The sequence below is a fragment of the Sarcophilus harrisii genome, chromosome 2 (genome assembly GCF_902635505.1).
Source record: "Sarcophilus harrisii chromosome 2, mSarHar1.11, whole genome shotgun sequence".
NCBI classification, from domain to species: Eukaryota; Metazoa; Chordata; class Mammalia; order Dasyuromorphia; family Dasyuridae; genus Sarcophilus; species Sarcophilus harrisii.
Genome location: NC_045427.1, coordinates 38,484,515 through 38,506,103, shown reverse-complemented (window position 1 = coordinate 38,506,103; position 21,589 = coordinate 38,484,515). Strand labels below are relative to the sequence as shown.

Here is a 21,589-nt window from a genome sequence, read left to right as displayed (position 1 = left end):
CCCGGCTAAAGACCATGTCTAGGAGCTTCTACCCAATCCTACATGCCAATAGGATCCTGCTCTGTCACCTAGCTCTGAAACCCTCTTCCCCTTCTTATTCTCAGTCAATACTACTATCATTTGTGGAAAAAGCATGTCAATGAACTCTGTGATTTCTCTGACCAAAACTTCCTTCCCACTCTATCATCTACCTATATGGGATGCCCCCAAAATCATAGTGCAGTTTAGTTATTAAAGTGTAAATCTGCACTAAGAGCTTGGGGATACTGTGTATGTGTTGGCTCTCCTTATTAGAGCAAACTTCCCAGAAAACAAGGTGGTGGAGGCAGGGGGAAATAGGGGGAATGTCTTTTTCTGTATATTCCCAACACTTCTCCCGTAAATGCTTCCCCCCCCCCGTAAATGCTTAATAAATGACTTCTCATTCATTCTTCCTACCTTGATCAAAGACATTTCCAAACAGAAGAACTAGCCATACATAAATTACTTTTAAAAAAACTTTTTAATTAATAAAGAGGGAGGCAAGAAAGAAAGAAGTATTCATTTAAATAACTATTGCAGAAAAGAAGATCTGGATTAGCTGATGAGATCCGCAGCTCCCAGAATAGGATTCCATGATGATACAAAAGAAATAAATTACTTTGTTCAATACTGTTTGGCGTGACTGCATTTCCCCCCATCTTCTAAACACTCAGAACAGCCTCTTCCTCAAGATGGGACTAGCAAGGCCCCCCGTAACTCTGGGATTGGCTGGGGGAGGCAGGGCAGCAAAATCCACCCTGTCCTAGCCATCTTGTTCTTACTCCCCTTCCCTTGGGACTGACTGGAAGAAAGGTCTACACTGTCCAGCCCCATCAGGTCAAGTTTTTTCAGCCATCCTAGAAGGGCCTGCCTTTGAGCTCTTACCTAAAAGAGGCTGTGAGTACATGTGTGAGTGTGTGTGTCTGCCTTCCCAGGAGGAACTGTGGAGACCGAATCAGTGTTGAGTGAGGAGCTCTTTCTGGCGTTGGGGCAGCTTCACAGAAGCCTTTGCTCCCTCCCTTCCCAAGCTCCCCTGACTCTCAAGGGCTAAGTCTTCCCTTGGGGAGATAGCTGAGTTTAAGGCAGCCAAGCAGATATTAAAAAATGTGACCCTTGGCTGCCCCTTCCAGAGCTGAAATGGGCAGGGGGTGGGTGGAGACCCCAAGAGAAGGGATGAAGGGGAGGAGGCATGCAGTGGGGGCAGGCCCCCCCCTCCCCAGCAAGGCTCCTGGCTAAGTTGCATGGCTAGCTTAAAACAAAATGAAAAAACAAAACAAAACAAAGCACCCCCTCCTCCTTTGGTGCCCAAGCCAAGGCTGGCAGCTTCAGGTTAGTGACTCGGTGAAATGGAAGCAGATTCCGCACCCCCCAAGCCAACAGGCTTCCCGCCCCCGCCTGGCACGGTGGAGAGAAGTGGGAAGAAATGCATGCACCAAGCTGGTGAGTAGTAAGAATCCCTTAGCTAGAATTTTCTGGAAGGGTAGCTCCCCAGAGATAGTCGGAGTACAGAAACAGTGGGGTTTCCATCCCCGGAGATTTCTCTGCCTCGGGGCTTCTCCTTGGAGCAGGGTACAGAAGAGGGGGGGCCAAGGGCCAAGAAGGGGAACAGGAGGGGCTGAAGTGATTGTGAATTGAAGGCCTATTGGATTTGAGGTGCCTGGGATTCCCCCCAGTGCCCAGGGCCAGGATGCTTGCACCTCCTGCTCTAGGATCTCTCCATTGCCAGCCCCCAAGGAAGGGCTGACTTCCCAAATGAGAAGTTGGGAGCTCCAGCTAAGTCTCTCCCATAGGGAGGCAGTTAAGTGCTGATCCAAGGGTTGAGGAGGTTGAGATGGAAGAATCAGAATGAGGGCAACCCGTAGCCCCCTCGGCTCAGGGTTCCCACTATGATTGCATTTTGCTTCAGTGGGGTCTACTCTACCCTCCAGCCCTGAGGAAAGAAAGGAAATATCCTGGATCAACTGTGGGTATGTGCCTAGAGAGCTGTGGGGGGCTCCTGCTTGATTTCTTGGTCAAAGCTACCCACAAGCACAAGAGGCCAGAGCGCCATCTTTCCCTAAACCATTGGATAATGTCTGAAAGGATGTGGAAAGCTTTGAGGTGATCCTTTCCTCTCCCTTCCTCCCCAAAGAGGCCAGAAGAGGGTAACAGCAAATGGGAGAAGTGTCCTTGTCCAAGATGGTTGGGTGGGCTAGGAAGTAAACCCCCCAACCTTCTCCTCTGTGGCTAAGAAGGGCCTCCAGAAATAGGGATGCTGCTTTCTACTCTCAGGGGACTGCCCGCTGCAGCTTCTGGCACAGGGATTGTTTAAACCAACCAGTTTGCCTTATTTTTAAAATAATAATAATTCCACACCAAAAAAAAAAAAAATACCCCTATCCAAAAAGTATAGGAGGGGAAAGTAGCCACTGGCTCAACTCTGAAGGTTATTTTCCTCTGCCAGAGCCCCTGGGTCACAGCAATCATCGGTCCCAGGCATTGGATTCACCTGTGAGTCCTTCATGATTGGTTTGGAGAACAAAAGCCTCCACTCCATCACCCTGTGATTGGGACCAGAAGTCCGCCTTTCTCCAGACTTCTCATAATCGGTTGGGGGGAGGGAAGACAAATGCTCCTGATTGGTTTCACAGACTCCAAGTGGAGCCGCTCATGATTGACTAGGAAACTTCAACACTCCTCTGGGACAAAGCAGGTGCCCTGTGAGTGGCCTCCAGGCTGGAGCAAGAGAGAGAGCCGTGGGTCCCTTGTGCCTCTGGCCACAGCAGCAGAAAGGTACAGTTGGGTGGCCAGGGCTCAGTTGCCCCGATAGACCTCAATCTTGCTGGCCTTGGCCAGCATGTCAATGATGTGGGCTTCAAAGTCTGCATCGTGTACTCCCGTCTTCCGGAATTCCCCGGCATAGCGGTTATTCTCCCAGTAATGGTGCCAGTTGCCTCGACTGTCTGCCCCGAACCCATAGACGTTCACCTGAGATCAAAAGTAAAGAAGGTATGGATCAGCTGAGGGGCAGAAGCAGAGTTGGGTCAGGGGCTTGACTTTTTCCCTTCACACAGGGCTTTCTTGTCTCCAAGGGTCTTTGGATAATCTCACATCACCAACCCAGTGAACAGCCACAGGTTTCAGTAAGAAAAGATATACTAATAGAAGGTTTAGGCTGAAAGTGGCAGTGGGGACCCTGGATACCTTGTATGAGAGGGTCAATTTTAGCTACATTAAACAATGTCCAAAATTCCAGGTCTTGAGTTCAAATCCAGCTTCAGATACTAGCTGTGTGACCCTGAGCAAATTCCCTCTGCTTGCCTCAGTTTCCTCATTTGTAAAATAGGGATAATAATAGCATCTATCTCCCAGGGTTGCTATGAGGATGAAATGAGATCAGCATAAAGGGTGCCTGAGATGCACAATGCACATAAATATTATATAAATATTTGCTATTATTATTATTTATTTATTTAGTGTCTTAGGGATTTGCCGTCTCAGACCAAGGAGAGATCAAAACTAGTCAGTCCAATGTGACCCAGAATCCTCTGGAACCTGGAAAGATCAGAACGTGGTCTTTGTTTCCTAAATCTGGACCTTTCCTGCCTCAGAGGACATGGGGAGTGAGAGTATTCAAGGTCCCTTGGCTCACCCACCTCATCACACACATGTAGAGCAAAAAAGAGCACTAGCATGCCCGTGGAAGGATAGCGTCCATGATGCTCTGTCCACCTGTCATGAATATACTTGAAGAAGGCTGGGTTGTAGATCTGGACCTAGGAGATGAGAAGTCAACTAGTCAGGGGAAAGCTTGGGGAGTGAGGGGGAGGAGAAGGAAGGAGAGGGGTTTCCTTCTACCAACAACTTTTAGTTGACCCCGGTAGTTCCTGATGTCTGTGTCTGTGCCTTATCCCTCACGAGGTAAGTCCTTGATAAGGGCCACCTGAAGGTTATCAGCAGATAGGGGTCGAGGAGGCATCAGAGGCCCTGAAGTAGGGGTCGCATTGTCTAGAATAAGTACTTCCATCATTGGGGATGTACCAATAGTTCTTCTCTGTACCAAAAATGTTTGAAAATGGGTCTATCCCAGGATTTGACATCAAACTACTACTTCTACCCAGTAGAGGAAAAGCTAGAGAGCCAGGGGATGCAGTGGAGAAATTTCTGTCAGGAAATCTGCAGTTCAAATCCAGCCTCAGACACTGATTGGCTGTGTGATCTGGGCAAGTCACTTAGCTTTTGCCTCAGTTTCTAATATGTCAAATGAGAATGATAATAATAGCACCTCCCTTGAAGGGATGCTCGGTACAGTATACGGCACACAATAAGCACTATACATCAATACGTATTTTTCCCCTTCCCTCCCTCTAAGCAGAGTCAGCCTACCTTTTCCTTGTCCACTCGGAGGAAGGATTTCACAGGGGCATAGGTGCTGTAAACAGAGAAAGGTCATACTTAATATGGTCTAGAAAGAGCAGGGAAGGAAGTCCTCACCCTATCTCAGAACTCGTCTCCCAATTCTAATTTGCCCTGATCCACTGCCAGATTAATCTTCCTCACTGGAACTGAATACACTACAGTTAAGACTGAGAATCAAGAGACCTTTATCTGCTATTTACCCACCGCACTGGGGAGCTCCCTTCTACCCAGCAGGTTATAACATAGAAGTAGTCCTTGGACAACCCTAATTCACTCAACTAGCCCTCCAGATCTAGCCTCGCCACTGAGCCCTCCTTGGCTTTTCATTTGAATATGCTAGGGAAGGTAAAATAGGTGTTGAAAGAATCCATTGAACACCTTTTGAAAAAGACCCTAAAATAAAGACTCCAAGGAATATTGTGGCCAAAGTTCAGAATTTTCAGACTAAAGAAAAATTTTTACAAGCAGCCAGGAAAAAACAGTTCAAATACCGAGGTGCCACAATAAGGGTCACGCAAAATCTGGCTGCCTTAACATTAAAGAATTGAATGTGCTAGGGATTCCAAGACCCAGATCCCAGAGTGAGAAACTCCCCTACCCCAAAGCCTTTTTAAAAACCTCACCCTCCCCATTCCCAAGGATGGGGACCCCAAGGACCAAGGAGAAGGGTCTCACAATCGGATCTGTCCTGTGGACAGGGCACTGGCAATCCACAGCAAGTCCAGGGCCTTGAAGGGGACCAACACAAAGCTAACATTGGCAGGCAGGTTCTTGGCACTCTCTGGGTACATGAAGTGATGGGTGGTCCGGCTGCCAACATCTTGCTCAAAGCCCACTGTTGGGGCTTGGTTCATCCTGAGAGGGAGAGAAATGGGACAGAGAGTTAGGAGATCAGGCTGAACTCCAAAATTCTTACACCTGGGCCAGAGAGGCCCAACACAGGAAAGCTTTAATATGTCCCCCTCTTGATTCCTTGGTCCTGAAGGAAATGCTCTAACTGGCAAGTCCAGCCTAGTCATGGTCCAGGAACCATTTAACCATATTCCTAAGAGATCTGAATTCTGTGTGTGATTCCAGCTGGTATCACCCCCCAGTCCAGGCTCAGGTCTCTCCTTCTAGACAGCTGAACCAATCATCTCTCCCAGTTCCCAGCTTCTATTTTCAGTCCAGGTCTAATTTCCTTGGTTTCTTATGATGTCTAATTCCTAATGAACTTAAAAACCCTTCTCTTTTACTGACATCTGAAACCTGACTAGATGCTTGGGTTTCCCTTTCACTATCATTCTTTGAGGCTCAGAGACACTTTGACTCTCCTTGGAAAAGGCAGAAAGGCATCTCTACCCATTACCAATTAGCTGTTAAGTATATCTATATGGAAAAGAAAATGATTATTCATAGTTAAAGTGACTATGGGGAACAGTGTACCACTAGGCCAAAGTCAAACAAGGGAATGGCGAGATAATCGGGTACGAGCTTAGCTGGAGATGATGGTTGAACCAATGGAACAGATAGTCAACTTCATTTTTATTTTTCTTTCTGATTAAGGAACAAGTAAGAAAAGGCTGCCTTGGGTCAGGGGCCAGGAAACCTGCTGAGGCCTCTGGATGAAGAGAAATGCTAGACTGAGAGCAAAGGCAAGAACTCTCTCCTAGAGGACTGAAGAGAGAAATCACCAATAGCCACTTCACCTAAGGGATGGTGCATGGAAGCATGATTAGTCGAGAAGCTCCAAGATTCTGTTCTTAGACTGCAATGCTAGAAGGGGTTTCTATGGCAACATCTCCAGGATCTTCACTTTCTCTTAAACACTCAATGGCCCAGCAGACCAGAAGGGATTCAGACATCTTGGGTATTCCCCTCCAAGGTCATACCCTTGACTCTTGACCACAGAATCAGAGGCCAGAGCCTCCATACTTATGTTGGTTATAAAGAATCCTCCTGGGACTATCTACAATCCTAGAAAACTCTCTCCACTGGAAAAACTTGACTTTTCAAAATCCCACCAGGGAGAAGGGATTGAAGATGGAAATCAGACTGGGAGTTGGATTTGGAAATCTTACTCAATCTGGCGAGACCAACCCTTTAACTGGTGAGTTCCAAGGCAGAAGGCTCTCTGTGCCTAATTCAGGACCTCTCCTGGACCTTTGATTCAGGAAAACACAACATCAAAGAGACACTGACACCTCCTTATCCCCCATGGAGATAATACATAGAAAAATGGATAAGAGCTTTCTTCCATGGTATCAAAATGCTTAGCATATCTCTTGAATCATTTTTCAGTCATGTTCCACTCTTCATAAACTCATTTGAGGTTTTCTTGGCAAGGATACTAGAGTGAATTGCCATTTCCTTCTTCCAGGAGGAGAGATATAGCACATAATAGGTGCTTAATAAATGCTTAGTGCTATCCAGATGGTGGAATGGATAGAAACTGGCCCTAGAGTCAGAGGACCCGAATTCAAGCCCATTCTCAGATATTATGTGACTCTGGACAAGTCACTTCACCCTGTTTGCCCATTCTCAGATATTATGTGACTCTGGACAAGTCCCTTCACCCTGTTTGCCTCAGTTTCTTCATCTATAAAATGAGCTGAAGGAGGACGTGGCAAATCAGTCCAGTATGTCTGCCAAGAAACCTCCCAAAGAGTAGGACATGACTTAAACAATTCAACAATGACAACAAAGAAAGGCTTTCTGCCTGCCTGATGGGAGAAACCCTTTTACCCACACTCCTGCTGTTCCAGGATTAAAGCAATGGCTTTAAAGGGACCATATAGAAACCACCTGTACCATCATTCCCCAGACCCTCATTAGGTTTTACATCAGATGCCTCCTCTGGGGACCCAAGGCATGTTCCCAGATGCTAATAGTGAACAAATGGACACTTTAGTTCAAGGGTTTTAGTTCAGTGGAGGAAAGGGTGGAGAGCTTCAGATACTCTGGGGGTATCTGGGAGATCTGTTAGTGGCCCATCCTGACCTCATACTTTTCAAAGCTATTGTTCTTGTGTGGAGGATAAAATTGGGATAATAATAGCATCTACTTCATAGGGTGGTCATGAAGATTAGATGAAATAACATGTAGCACTCTGCAAAAAGTGCTACATAAATACTATTATTGTTATTACGTTGCCCAAGATTCTTTAGTGTGTGTCACAGATGGTATAGAATTTCCCTTTCCAGTCAAATGTGTCTGCCCAAGACTCCCAGAAGTGCTCCTCTGGCGGACAGAGAGAGGCTGGTGACTGCACAGCTCTGCCTCACTTAAATCTAATTCACCTGCCAGTCAAGACATCAGCCTGCTCGTGTCATTGATCCCCTTCAGGAACGAAGGATGAACAGCAAAAAGTGTTCCCAACTCAAACGCTGAGTGCCCGATGATTCTTCAGAGCAAAGAATAATAATTTGAGAAATACTGGCGTGGATTGACAGAATCGCTCCAATTCCAAGGCACTGGCCTTGAGTACTTTTTGACATGGGCAGCTAGGTGGCGCTTGGAACCAGAAAGACATCCTTGAGCTCAAATCTGGTATCAGACATTTACTAACTAACGCCAAGCAAGTCACTTAACCCTTTTTGCCTCAGTTTCCTCATCAGCAAAATGAGCTGGAAAAGAAAACGGCAAACTAATCAGGTATCTTTGCTTTGGCAAATAAATAAATAAATAAATAAGAGCCTAAATGGAGTAACAGACAGTTGGATATGATGAAAAATGGCTTAATCACAACAAATCTTTACTCTCTCTCTGCAGGAGAGTCACAGCAGGGAAGGGCAGGGCGACAAGCGTAATAAGACCCTCAGCTCCAAGGCAAAAAGGGATTTAAGGAAACTTGGGGCTTTCTAAATATCCCGATTCACTCAAAGGAACGCTCTTCTGGCAGAGAAAATGGAGGCCCCTCTGTGTTCTCCTGAGTGAGGGGAAGGAGAGGCTTAGATAGACACATTGCTGTCTTGGTGTTGCCATGGAAACAAAATCCTGCAGAAGCCTTGAGACAAGGCTCTTCCTTTTTCTTCCTGAGGATTTCAGGCTTCCTAGGATGCTGATTCTAGGAGATGTCTGGGAGGAACAGAGAACTTTCAATCTATTTATCCTTCTGACTCCTCCCGTGTTGCCTTCCACTTTCTAACCCCAAAAGGAAAATAGTAATTCAGGAGCAGATGGAGAGCACTGAGGTTTGGTTAAAAATAGGGCTTGGAGGTAATTTTTTTTAAATATTCAAGTCTCTGCACATGTCTAACCTGTATCAAATTACTTGCCTTCTCAATGAGGAAAAGGGAGAGAGAAAATAATTTGAAACTCAGTTTTTAAAAGTGTTTTACATGTAATTGGGGAAAATAAAATATTTTTAAAAGTAAAAAATAAAAGTAATAGAAAATATTTAAGTCTCAGGAAGGTAAAAGGACAAGAGTGTGCAATAAAGGGCCTTGACAGATGCTCTCAGTAGGACTCAGCAAGCAAGACTGGATAGAGCAGCTGGCTCTTTTCAGCTAACTCTGCAGAGGCTTAGGAATTTGGGCTCAGGCCACTTTCAAGTTACAAAATGAACTGCTCATACCCGCCGTACTGGGCAAATAGCCCAAAGAGCTAACAGGGGGAAGAAAAGCCCCAAATGCACGCAAATATTCAATGCAGCACTTTTTACTGTAGAATCGAATGGTATTGTGCCATAAGAAATGATAGAAGTGATAGCTTCAGAGAAACCTGGGAAGGCTTGTATGAACTGATACAGAGTAAAGTAAACAGAACCAAGAGAACGGTTTATACAATGACAATGATAATGTGAAGGAAAACAACTCTGATCAGCCATAATTCCAGAGAAGTAAGGATGTTTAGAGCCGGGGGACTAGATATAGTCGATATGGGGAGCTGTTTTGGCTAACTTTGCTCATTTGTTAGAAGGAATTGTTTTAAAATTTTGTGAAGGGAAATTGGAGAGGAGAATGGGAAGGAGGGGAAGAAACAAGGAAGGAGAGGAAAAAAGAAAGGAAAAGGAGGAAAGAAAGAAAATGAGGAAGGAAGAAAGGAAGGAAAGAAAGAAGGAAGAGAGGAAAGAAAGGAGGAAGGGAGGGAAGGAGGAAGGGAAAAGGAAAGGGGAAGGGAAAGGGAGAGGAAAGGAAGAAAAAAGGAGAGAAGGAGGGGGAAAACAGAGGAAGAGGAATAAAGAAAAAAGATGAGGAAGGGAGGGAAGCAGACAGATAAGAATGGAAGGAAGAGAAAGAAAAAAAAAAAATCCAAAACTTTAAAAACCTGGACTCTCAATACTTCTGGTTTCACAGTTTGGAGGCAATTTCAAGGGAGGGGGGCAGAGATACAGAACTCTCTAGAATCCAGTTGTCTCCTTCCCTTTCCTAATGGCTACCCAATTGCCTCAACTTCAACCCAGTCTCTAGGGAGATTCCCCTTGACCAACCTCTCTCAAGTGCTTCCCCTTGGTCCCACCGTCCTTTTGGGTAAAGCTCACCTCATGATAAAGTTGTGTCCATCGACGTCCCTCCCATAGCCAGAGCCACGCAGATTGCCTGAGTTTCCGACCACAGCACAGCGCCGGCACTTGTGGGGGTCCCGGAAGCGGTAGGGGTTCTCCCCTGGCACAATCTGGAACAGCTTCTCCAGCACCTCATTGGTGTTGTGGGATTTGAACTGGGGTTGCAGCATCTGTGGAGATGGAAGACAAAGAGCTGCAGCCAGGGAAAGCAGGCCAGCTTCGGAGAGCTTGGGTTTCTGTCCACCCTTGTCTCTTTCAGTCTCCGGCCATGTCTGGTGCCTAGAGCCTCCTCACTTGGCATTCTCCATGGGCCTACTCTTTCACAGGCCGTGCCAAATGCCTGCCCCTCCCTCATTAGTATTCGCCTGCCCTTGTATTCTCTCTTGGGGCCCTGCTCTCTCCTGATAAACTACCCTGACTGAAGCGTTAGTGGGTTAATGTGCTACTCATTACCAGGTAATGTACTGGCATTGGAACAGGTGCCTTAAGCCATTTTCAAGACACCAGCCTCAGTGTCATTCGGATCATAGGACCAGGCCCCTGCCTCCTCCACAGAAGGCCTTCAGGGCCACACAGGAGATGGGACCTGCAAAGGCTTTCATGTTCCTTCCCAAAAGTCTACAGAAAGTACTCCAGGCCAGTGGATAGGTACAGTGAGCTCAGAACTAGGGAATAGGAAAAGCATGGGGAAAAGGGACGGGAAAAGGGAAGAAGAGGATGAGCAGATCCAAAGATGCTCTGGGTTAGCACCTCAGGATCCATGGCTGACCCAGAGCCCTGGAGCCAGTGGGTAGAGGCTAGGTTTAGAATTTTGGGGCACATTTTTCGCAGGATACAAGACCAGTAACCAGCAATGTGGGGAGAGGGCTCCCACAACCAATTACTTGAGCCTAGCTCTGAATATAAAAAGTTACTGAAGGGGCAGGTGGATAGCACAGTGGACAGAGCACTGGCCCTGGAGCCAAAAGGGCTTGCGTTCAAATATAGCCTCAAATACTTTAACATTTCCTAACTACAGGACCCCAATTGCCTTGTCAAAAAAACAAAAAAGGAAAAGAAGTTGGTTCTTTAATTTGCATTATTTTTGCAAATTTGCATCAATTTGCAAATTATTTTTGCATGAGAACTTATTTTTTTTTTTTTAGGGGAAGGGCAATTGGGGGTTAAGTGACTTGCCCACAATCACACAGCTAATAAGTATCTGAGGCTGGATTTGAATTCCTGATTCCAGAGTCGGTGCTCTACCCACTATACCACCTTGAGGTTCCATTGAACTTTTTTTTTCTCTAAAACTATCAAATCTGAACCTCAAACTCATAGTTCTTCAGAGATGGGGGGGCTGGGCCACTGAGAATAAGCTGGGAAATAAGGGGGGCAGGGTGGAATCTGGCTGCATTCCTCTCTGAACACTAGGGAGGAGGGGGTGGGGCTGTCAGGGACACACGAGAATGATTCAAGAGCTCGAGGAATGGACTTAAGAACAAGAAAATGAACTCAGTCTGGAGAGGGAGCTTGGCACTGAGTCAAGAATTCCTGAGCTCATGGGAGAAAGGGAGGAGGGCCCAGCCCCCATTGAGAAGCATTTGAGAGGGGACGTGTTTGGTGGTTAATTGCCTGTTCAGAATACATTAACACATGGTGGCGCCCAGGGCTGTCTGCTGCTGCTGGGGAAGCTGTTTTTTTCTAGGCCCTCCTTTGCCACAGGCTGGCAGTGGGATTGTGGGCAAGAACCCTGATCGTGGCCACAAGCAATATCATAAAGAGTTCCGAGCTGGCAAGGTCAAAGATGGCATCGTGGGCTGACTGACCCCTGCCTCTCCTTGCCCATCATTAGCAGCTCTCAGGCTCGATATACAGAGGGCATCTCTCTATCACCAGTCATACCGACAGGGCTCATAATTCTGTCCCCTTGTAAGAGAAGAGGAGGGAGAGAGATGCTTCTCTGCTTTGAGTATGCAGTCTGAAGACGGGTTCAAATCTTGCTTCTGCTAGGCAAGCCAAGATATTCCAGCCTATTTCTTAATTTGAAAATGGGGATAAGAGCTAGCACTTCCACAGGACTTTATTGTAGAGGGCTGAAACTCTGAAAAAGGTGTGCTGGAATCAGACAACCGAGCACTTAAGGCTAATTACCTATGTGTTGTGAGACAATGACTCTATTAGCATATGTTTGGATAAATGATAAATGTTTGGTGTTAAGATAATCAGAAGCAAGGATTGTGGGGCTGAGGGAGAGAGAGGCCAGAGAATCACTTTGTGGCAGACAAGGAGGAGAGAAATTGGTGAGTTTGGACTCAAGAATCCAGGATACATCATTGGCAAGCCTTGTGGCAATTTGTCTGCCTCCTTCACTTCTCCTCCTAAAGACCAAGGACTTTAATTTATACTCTGGCTGACCCCAAGGCCCTTCAGGGAGCAAGCCGTATTTTACACATGGAGTGTAATGGGCTGAGGCTTGAGTTGATGCACTGAGGTCCCAAGCACGTGAGGTGCCACAGGTAACCCTAGAGAACTTCTAAATTTAACCCTTTATACTATTAACTTCTTGATTTTTGACAAAGATACACTGGCTCCGGCAGACAGGTTTTATAACCCATCAGAAGGTCAGTGTCCAGTGCGAGCAGCTCCACTATCTTTAGAAAATCACCAGGTGATGTGGAGAGACCCAGAAAGTGGTGAATGGAAGGGATCAGATAGGCTAACTGCTTGGGGGAGAGGGTTTGCTTGTATCTCTATAGGTGGAGAAGGAATCAGATGGGTATCAATGAGCCGTATTCATCTTGTCCATCCCAGAGATACAGCCTCATGTGCTTGGGACCTCAGTGCATCAACTCAAGCCTGAGCCCATTACAATGGAGAGTTGGGGCAAATGAAAAGACTAAACAACAATCACAAGTATGGAAGCTGATCCTGAGAAGTTATATGACTTGGTTGGGACACAAACTAGTGTCGTAAGGCACAATCTGAGTTTGTACTCGACTCCCAAACCAGACCTCTGACACTGTTCCACCTAGCCAGGAGAATAATGGTTGGGACCAGCTGCTTCATAGGGCTATTGTGAAGAAAAGGTTCTGTGATCCTTAAAATGGCCTATAAAAGTGAGCTAGACAAGGCAGCCAAACTCGAAACTGCCCGGGAGAAGATGTTGGGACTCAGAAGCCATCCAATATCCTGTGCTAAGCCCCAGTCCTACCAATGAGCCAATCAGTTAATACATTTATGGGCCTACTGTGCGCCAGATATTAGAGATTTAAAAAAAAAAAAAAAGCAAAAACACTCCCTGTTCTTAAAGAGCTCAATATACAACAAATAGTTGTGTGCAAACAGGATGGACATCAGGGGATGTCAGAAAGGACCAAGATTAAGACTGGCTGGAGAAAGGTTTTGAGGAGAACACGTTAGTTGGGACTTGGAAGCCAGGTAAATATGGGGAGAGCCAGCAGGACCAACCAGGGAACTGCCAGGGTCATCAAATGGAGGAACAGAAAGGAGGTCAGTGTCCCACGGCATATGATTGGAAAGGGGAGGGGGGGCCTTAGGTTAGGAAGGGGTTGAAAGATAATCAGTTTAGCTTGGATATGCTGAATTTAAAATGACTACAGAAATGGTGTCATTCAAATAGACACTGTATATAAGGATCCCCGTTGTCTACAGTGTTACTTAGAAAATTGCACTTTTGCAGTATGTTCTATTATATTGAGGGTTATAGCTAGAGTGCTGGGGAATGGAGTCAGGCTGACTCAGCTTCCTGAGCTCAAATCTGACCTCAAACAATTGCTAGCTGTATGACCCTGAGCTAGTCATTTAACCCCATTTGCCTCAGTTTTCTCTGGAAAAGGCTGCCCAAAAAAAAAAAAAAAACTCACGAAGAGTCAGACATGACTGAAAAACTGAGAAAATTACTTAGGGTTCAATGTAAAGGAAGCCAGGATTCTCCGAGGCAGAGGGGAGGACAAATAGCACAAGGAAAGAAAGGGAAGAAGGGGAGAAGGTCCAGGTGGGTGCCCAAGATTCGGAGAACCCGCTAGTCCTTCCTTTCCACTCCATTCTAGGGTCTGAGAAGTGTGAAAATGCTCTCAAATCAAGCTGCCTCTTTTCACGACTTGTCCGCCCAGCTCTGACCCGGCGGTCAGGGGCTAGTGGGTTGGAACCCTAAGTGGTCCTTTGGTCTGAAACAGCCTTTCTGGCATCCTACTGGTGATTTTGAGCCTGACTTGGCCTGAATGGGAAGAGATGCCCTTGGTCCTGCCAGTTCAACTGCACCAGGGACCACACTTAGCGTGGCTCCCTGTAATCTCAATTTGCTGTACTGCCATCTGTGATTGGCCATTTCCTTCTCCTCATCCTACACAGGCTGTTGCCCCGTAATAAAACTGGGCCAGACTTGAAAGGGTCCTAATAAGATTTCATTCCATTCAGTTAAATAATCCCGCAGATAAGAAGTGCCTACTAAGTGCAGGGCCATTCACTAACTAAAGATGAAACTACCCTCAGAAGCTTCCATTCTATCAACCTGGATGTAAGGTACACACACACACACACACACACACACACTCACACATGCACAGACACACAGCACATGCATGCACACTCATGTGCATCCATATGTGCTCACATGCATTATACTCACACACAGCTCTTGCATGCACACATGGACATACTACAATGCATGCACACATGCACTCACTTGTGTATTGCATACATGCCCACCCATACATGCACTTGTGCATTCATATAGATGTGCTCATGTGTGCAGCAATACTCATGCACGCATGTACATTGTACTGCACACACGTGCACTGCTCATACATGCACATATGGGCACACTCATGTGTGCACGCCCATGCTCATGCACATGTATGTGTACTCACATACATGCACATGCATGCACACACCCATTCCTACATGCACACATGTTCACATTCATGTGTACATACATATGGATACAGACACACTCATGCACACACAGGCGTACACACACACAGCTGGTCCCTTACCATCCACCACCGCTGGACATCTAGGGGAAGATCCATGTTCTCTTTGGTCCAGACAGGAGAAATGTTGCCATCGTAGTGACTGTCAAACCAGTCGGAAGCCCCCGTGTCCCCCATGCAGCGGCGGCAGGTGCAGCTCTTGCTCAGGAGGCCCCCCTTGTTGAGGTGCTGCAGGCCCGCGTAACTTGGTACCAGTTTGACCCGGTGCGTGCCACCAAGGCCTCCAGAGTCCAGGTAGGGCAGGGTGGCCATGCTGTGGTGGGAGTAGGTGAAGAGGAGAGACATGACAAACACCAGCAGGAAGGCCGTGGAGAGAAACCAGAACCGCAGGGAGCACTTCATGGCTTGGCCTAGGGGGACGGGACCCCCTGCTGGGGCAGGGGTCACCGGGGTCCCTCCTTCACCAGCTGGCCCCAGTGCTGCCCACCTGGTCTGGCTCCACAGAGAAAGAGCATAGAGGCCTGAGCCGTGCTAAGGAAGGGGAGACCGATGGGGGGACCCCGTTCTCTCCCTCAAAGGTGAGAGAAAACAAAGCAGGCAATCGTGGCTTCCTCTGCAGCTGGTGGAGACTCCGATGGCGGCTTCGTCTGGACCTGCAACTAGCTGGGCCACAGGGGCTGTGCTTCTCCGGCCCCCCCACCAAGGGGGAGGTCAGTCCATTCTAGCCCTCTAGTCCCTGGGGATCGCTGGGTACCAGCTCTGGGAAACCTCCTCTTTGGTGATTTGGAATAGTCCGGTCTGGGGCAGCCGGGGTCCTTGTGGCTCATGGGCAGACTCTGAGGCTGTCCCTCCCTCCCCTGCTGCAGGGGAGCTGGCTCTGTCCCCCTGGGGAAACCAAGGATTCCAACCAGAAGAGAAAGCGCAACCCGTGGGATGAGTGTGGGGAGAAGGGTTCAGAGAGGCCTTGGAGAGCCAGAGATGCAGCCCCTGGCTTCACTTGATTCTGCTCCTTCTGGACAAGGAGAGGGCAGCACCAGGAGGGCCTTGATTCTTAGGAAAAGGGAAAAACAAAAAGAAATACCAAAAAAAAAACCAAAATCTCAGCAAGCTGACATGCTTTCAAGGCCACGCAGTGGAGGGTGCTGACATTCCATGCTATCTCACAACTTCCACCGAAGCCTCCCACCTCTGGGGCTGCAAACTCCTTTGCCCTGGCTGCCTGAGAGACTACACAGCGTTCATTCCAGATGCCTGGCTCCCAGGAACCAAACAGCTGCAAGCCAGCTGCTGCGGGCTCCCCCGGTTATTGGCAAGTGGGTTGAACGCCCCTCCACTCTCTTCTCGGTCTTCTTCCCAGCAGTGCTGGCCGGGGTTCAGCTGCCCCTCTGCCCATTCCTGCTCCCTGGGGGCCGTGTCCTCATCTGGAGCCGTTTTCAGTAATCCCCTGGCAGCCTCTGCCGCTCAGATCCAGGTCTGCTGAAATTGCAGAGAAGAAAAACACTGAGACACAGATAACATTCTCCGCCGCCACCTGTGTCACCCTCTCAGTGCCCCATCTCTACCCCCATTGCCAGTCCATGTTGTTGCTCAGTCGTGACCCCATTTGGACTTTTTTTGGCAGAGATTTGCTGTTGCCTTCTTCTGCCCATTTTACATATGAGGAAACTGAGGCAAACAGGATGACATGACTCGGCCAGAGTCACACACCTTATAAGTGTCTGAGACTGGATTTGAACTCATGAATTTTGAAATTTGAACCCCATAGTATGGTGTGACAGCGAAAGGCCAGGTTTGGAGTCAGGAGAGGCCTGAATTCCAATCCTGTCTCAGACACCTACTATCTGTGAGATCATGGGTAAATCATTCAAATGCTCTGTGCCTCAGTTTCCTCTTCTGTAACATTAATGGCTTAAATTAAACGACTTCCAAGTCCTCTACAATTCTAAATTTATGACCCAAAGGAAAAAAAAAATTAACACCAGAGGGAGCTCCTTACACCATATAGGAGTCATAGATTTCACCTCACTTTATATTAACTATGCCGTTATATACTAGCCAATATATCAAATAAGTCCTAGAGATGTTAAATGCCGTGTTTAAGGTCACACAGATCAATGGAGCATTATTAATGATTATTATTGATCTCTGTTGGCACTGTGCTACAAGAGATAGTCCTTGGTTTGTTGCTTAGAAAAAAAGCAACTCAAAATAAAATAACTAAGAAAAAAAGCATCCCTAGATGACAAAGGATCATTTAGGAATGTCCCACCTGTTCCAGGGCTGTGTGTTTTGGGGAGGGCACCCCTAGTGAGGAAAGAGGGTTGGGACTAGTCCAATCCAATCTGCCCCTCCATTTGCTTTTGACATAAGTTAGAAGACTGCAGTCAAAGTTTCCTGGGTCATGCTGGAGGCCAGAGGTGTAGTACACAGACCACCAAAACAGATTTAAATGTATTTCCCAAGAGGATTCTGGGAAGATGGCAGAGTAGGTGAGAAAAATTTTGGCTCTCCAAATTTCCTCCACAAAAAAATAAAATAAAATAAAAGACAAATATCACCTAAGAGTAACAGAAATAAATACAAGGTAAAGCAATAGTCTTCCTAAGACAACTTGAGAAGGTTTCAGGAAAGGTTAGACCTCCAGGGGCAGAGGTTCAGCCAGAATAAAGCAGAAACACAGCCTTGAGGGCAACTGGGCCTGGGGGCTGCTTCGGCCTTAGGAACTTTCATCTTTTATCTTCCAGACCTTCCACTATTGAGGGATAGAAGGCACAGATGTGCTGACCAAATGCACCCCAGGTTGTGGCTGCTAGGAGAAGGAGCTTGCACACACCTGGGGAAGGCAGTAGCAGAGGGGCAGGGACCCGGCGGGCTATGGGAATTGGCAGGAAAGCAGAGTCCCTGGTTTCAGCTCTGGGCAGATAGCCACCAAGGGAATGCAGAGAACAAGATCATTTGGGGGACAGCGTGCCTGTGGACCCTAACCATGGCTTAGAAGTGGAGAGGAGAGCCCCAGAAAAGATCTCAGAAAATAACAGTAAGAAGCACTTGAAATTCAGGATATCATTTCCCTACGTCAGGATTAGAACTTGATTATGTTAATAGCTGCTAAAAACAAAACAAAAATAGAGTAAGTAAAGAGAAAGAACCCAACCGTAGATAGCATAAGGATAGAGAAGATTTGAGTTCATGAGGAAGACAATGGAACTGAAAAAAGCCATTCTTTTTACAATGATACATGTCAAATGGTCCCAAGCACAAAAAAAGTTCTTAGAAAAACTCAAAAAAAATTTTTTTAATCAAATTAGAGAGATTGAGGAAAAATTGGGGGAAAATAAGAGAAATTTAAATTAATAAAATTATGAAAAGAAAGTCAACCAATTTGAAATTGAGAATCAAAAACTTAAGGAAAAAATAATCCCTTGAAAACTGGAATTGGGCAAGAGGAAGCTAATGACATTTTAAGACATCAACAAATCAATAAACAAAATTAAAAGAATGAAAAAAATAGACAAACCCAAAGATCACAACTTTTGGGATAAGAATTCACTACTTGACAAAAACTGCCGGGGAAACTGGAAATTAGTATAGCAGAAACTAGGCATGGACCCACACTTAACACCGTACACCAAGATAAAATCAAAATGAGTTCATGATTTACGCATAAAGAACGAGATTAAAGATAAATTAGAGGAACAGGATAGTTTACCTCTCAGACTTGTGGAGGAGGAAGGAATTTGTTACCAAAGAAGAATTAGAGATCATTATTGATCACGCACAAAATAGAAAATTTTGATTATATCAAATTAAAAAGCCTTTGTACAAACAAAACTAATGCAAACAAGATTAGAAGGAAAGCAACAAACCGGGAAAACATTTTTACAGTTAAAAGTTCTAATAAAGGCCTCATTTCCAAAATATATAGAGAATTGACTCTAATAAGAAATCAAGGCATTCTTCAATTGATAAATGGTCAAAGGATATGAACAGACAATTCTCAGATGAAGAAATTGAAACTATTTCTAGCCATATGAAAGGGTGTTCCAAATCACTATTGATCGGAGAAATGCAAATTAAGACAACTCTGAGATACCACTACACATCTGTCAGATTGGCTAAGATGACAGGAAAAGATAATGATGAATGTTGGAGAGGATGTGGGAAAACTGGGACACTGATGCATTTATTGTTGGTGGACTTGTGAATGGATTCAGCCATTCTGGAGAGCAATTTGTAATTATGCTCAAAAAGTTATCAAACTGTGCATATCCTTTGACCCAGCAGTGTTACTACTGGGCTTATATCCCAAAGAAACATTAAATAAGGAAAAGGGACCTGTATGTGCCAAAATGTTTGTGGAGGCCTTTTTTGTAGTGGCTAGAAACTGGAAAATGAATGGATGCCCATCAATTGGAGAATGGTTGAGTAAACTGTGGTATATGAATGGAATATTATCGTTCTGTAAGAAATGACCAGCAGGAGGATTTCAGAGAGGCCTGGAGAGACTTACATAAACTGATGCTGAGTGAAATGAGCAGAACCAGATCATTATATACTTCAACAACGATACTGTATGAGGATGTATTCTGATGGAAGTGGATTTCTTCGACAAAGAGAAGATTTAATTCAGTTCCCATTGATCAATGATGGACAGAAGCAGCTACACCCAGAGAAGGAACACTGGGAAATGAATGTGGACTACTTGCATTTTTGTTTTTCTTCCCAGATTATTTTTACCTTCTGAATCCATTTTTTCTTGTGCAACAAGAGAACTATATGGATTTGCACACATATATTGTATCTAGGATATACTTTAACATGTTTAACATGTATAAGATTGCCTGCCATCTAGGGGAGGGGGTGGAGGGAAGGAAGGGAAAAGTTGGAACAAAAGTGATTGCAAGGGACAATGTTGTAAAAATTATCCATGTATATGTTCTGTCAATAAAAAGCTATAATTAAAAAAAAAGAATGAAAAAATAGAAAAGAAAGCATCTCATCAGGAAAACAACTGATCTGAAGAACAGATCAAGGAGAAATAATAATTTAAGAATGGTTGAACTACCTGACATTTATGATAAAAATAATCTTGATACAATTTTAAAAGAAATTATCAAAGAAAATTACCCTGAAATTTGCCTTTAAAAAAGGCAAAGCAAAAAGGAGGGGAAAAAATCCACTGAGCCCAGGAGGAAAACTTATATAGCCAAGTTTCAAAGCTCCCAGTTAAAGAGAATATATTGGAAACAACAAGAAAAAAAATTAAATATCATGGAGCTACAATAAGGATTATATAAGACCTAGCAACTACTACAGTGAAGAACCATAGCTCTTGGAATAATATATTCCAGAGAATAAAAGAGCAAGGGTTATGAGCAAGAATAATTTACCTAGCAAAATTAAGTATAATCCTGAATGGGATGGGAGGGAGGGAATGACATTTAATAACCTGAAAGAATTCAATAAGGTCAAATTGTTTAATATATCAATTCTTTTATAATTCGTTTATATTTGGATAATTTGAAAGAAAGGCTTGTGCTAGGCTGAGCATGATAGGGTAATTCTTTAAAAAATATTGGGAGAGATAAAAAGGAGTAATTATCTCATACAAATGAAGCATAAAAAGAAAAAGTAATATAGAAGAAGAGAGGACAGGTAGTGCTGGAAGCCTACTCTCATTGAGAATGGGTTAAGGTGAACAATTGTGTGTGTGTTTACGAGCACACATAAAAATCTATATTCACAAAGAAATAAGAGGGCAAGGAAATAGAATGGGCGGAGAAAACAACGGAAGGACTATTAGAGAGATGGGTAAGTTAAAAAAACAGGAGGGCAAGGTAGAAGTAAAGCAGAGGAGTGAGGAGAAATAGGGTAAATAGGATGAGAAAAAAGAAAAAAAGAAAGGAGCAAAATACACAAGTAATTATAGCTTAGAATGCGAATGAGACAGATTCATCCATAAAACAAATGGGAAGCCGATTAAAAATCTGAATTTAACAATATGTTGCCTTCAGGAAACATGAGATAAAAATGAGAGATATAGTCAAAGATAAAATAAAGGACAGAAGTAGAATTTATTATGTACCAAAAGCAAAGCTAGTAATTATGATCTCAGAAAAAGTTAAAGTTAAAATAGATTTAACTACAAGTGAAAAATAGAGAAATGTGTCAGCAATATTATTCAGTATAGCTTGAGACCATTTAAAATACCTAGGCGGTATAAAATACCCAAGTGTATACCTGCCAAAACAGATGTAGGAATTACATGAACATAAACATAAAACACTTTTTATAGAAACAAACTCAGATCTAAATAACTAAAGTAATTTTATTGTTTATGGGTAGGTAAAGCCAATATAATCTTTTAAATGACAATGTTACCTAACTAGTCTATTTATTCAATGTCAGACCAGTTAAATCACTACAAAATTATTTTCCTAAATTAGAAAAAATAATAACAAAGTTCATTTGGAAGAACAAAAAGAGAAACTTCAAAGAAACTAGGAAAAAAGATATAAAGGAAATAGATTTGGCAGTATCCGACCTTCAACCATATTATAAGGGAGAACACTGTTGAAGTGTAAAAAGGAGAATTTTGATAATTTAAGTTAAAATTTATATCAATAATACCTGTATTGCTGAGAAGAGACGAAGAAGAAAATGGGGGAAAAACTTTCATAGACAATCTCTCAGATTAGATAGGATGCGACTGGGTTGGAATACTGCTGTGGTGTAGGATGATGAGCTGGTT

The 21,589-nt window shown here is 44.7% G+C and overlaps 1 protein-coding gene across 3 annotated transcripts in view; it reads right to left on the bottom strand.

Moving 5' to 3' along the window:
• Positions 1-1,110: 1,110 nt before the first annotated feature.
• The window catches only part of ST3GAL2 (ST3 beta-galactoside alpha-2,3-sialyltransferase 2), a 28,536-nt gene continuing 8,057 nt past the window's right edge, over positions 1,111-21,589 (bottom strand). For 2 of the 3 annotated variants that reach the window (XM_012540851.3, XM_023495565.2), the window contains exons 2-7: positions 14,902-16,311; positions 9,881-10,074; positions 5,095-5,274; positions 4,387-4,432; positions 3,657-3,776; positions 1,111-2,988 (exon numbers count right to left, since the gene is read on the bottom strand). In XM_012540851.3, the coding sequence (XP_012396305.1) occupies positions 2,815-2,988; positions 3,657-3,776; positions 4,387-4,432; positions 5,095-5,274; positions 9,881-10,074; positions 14,902-15,240 (1,053 nt within the window). In that variant the 5' untranslated portion in view covers positions 15,241-16,311 and the 3' untranslated portion in view covers positions 1,111-2,814. Of the gene's footprint in view, positions 2,989-3,656; positions 3,777-4,386; positions 4,433-5,094; positions 5,275-9,880; positions 10,075-14,901; positions 16,315-21,589 lie in introns of those variants that run through there. The other variant, XM_031949977.1, reaches the window with a different exon arrangement.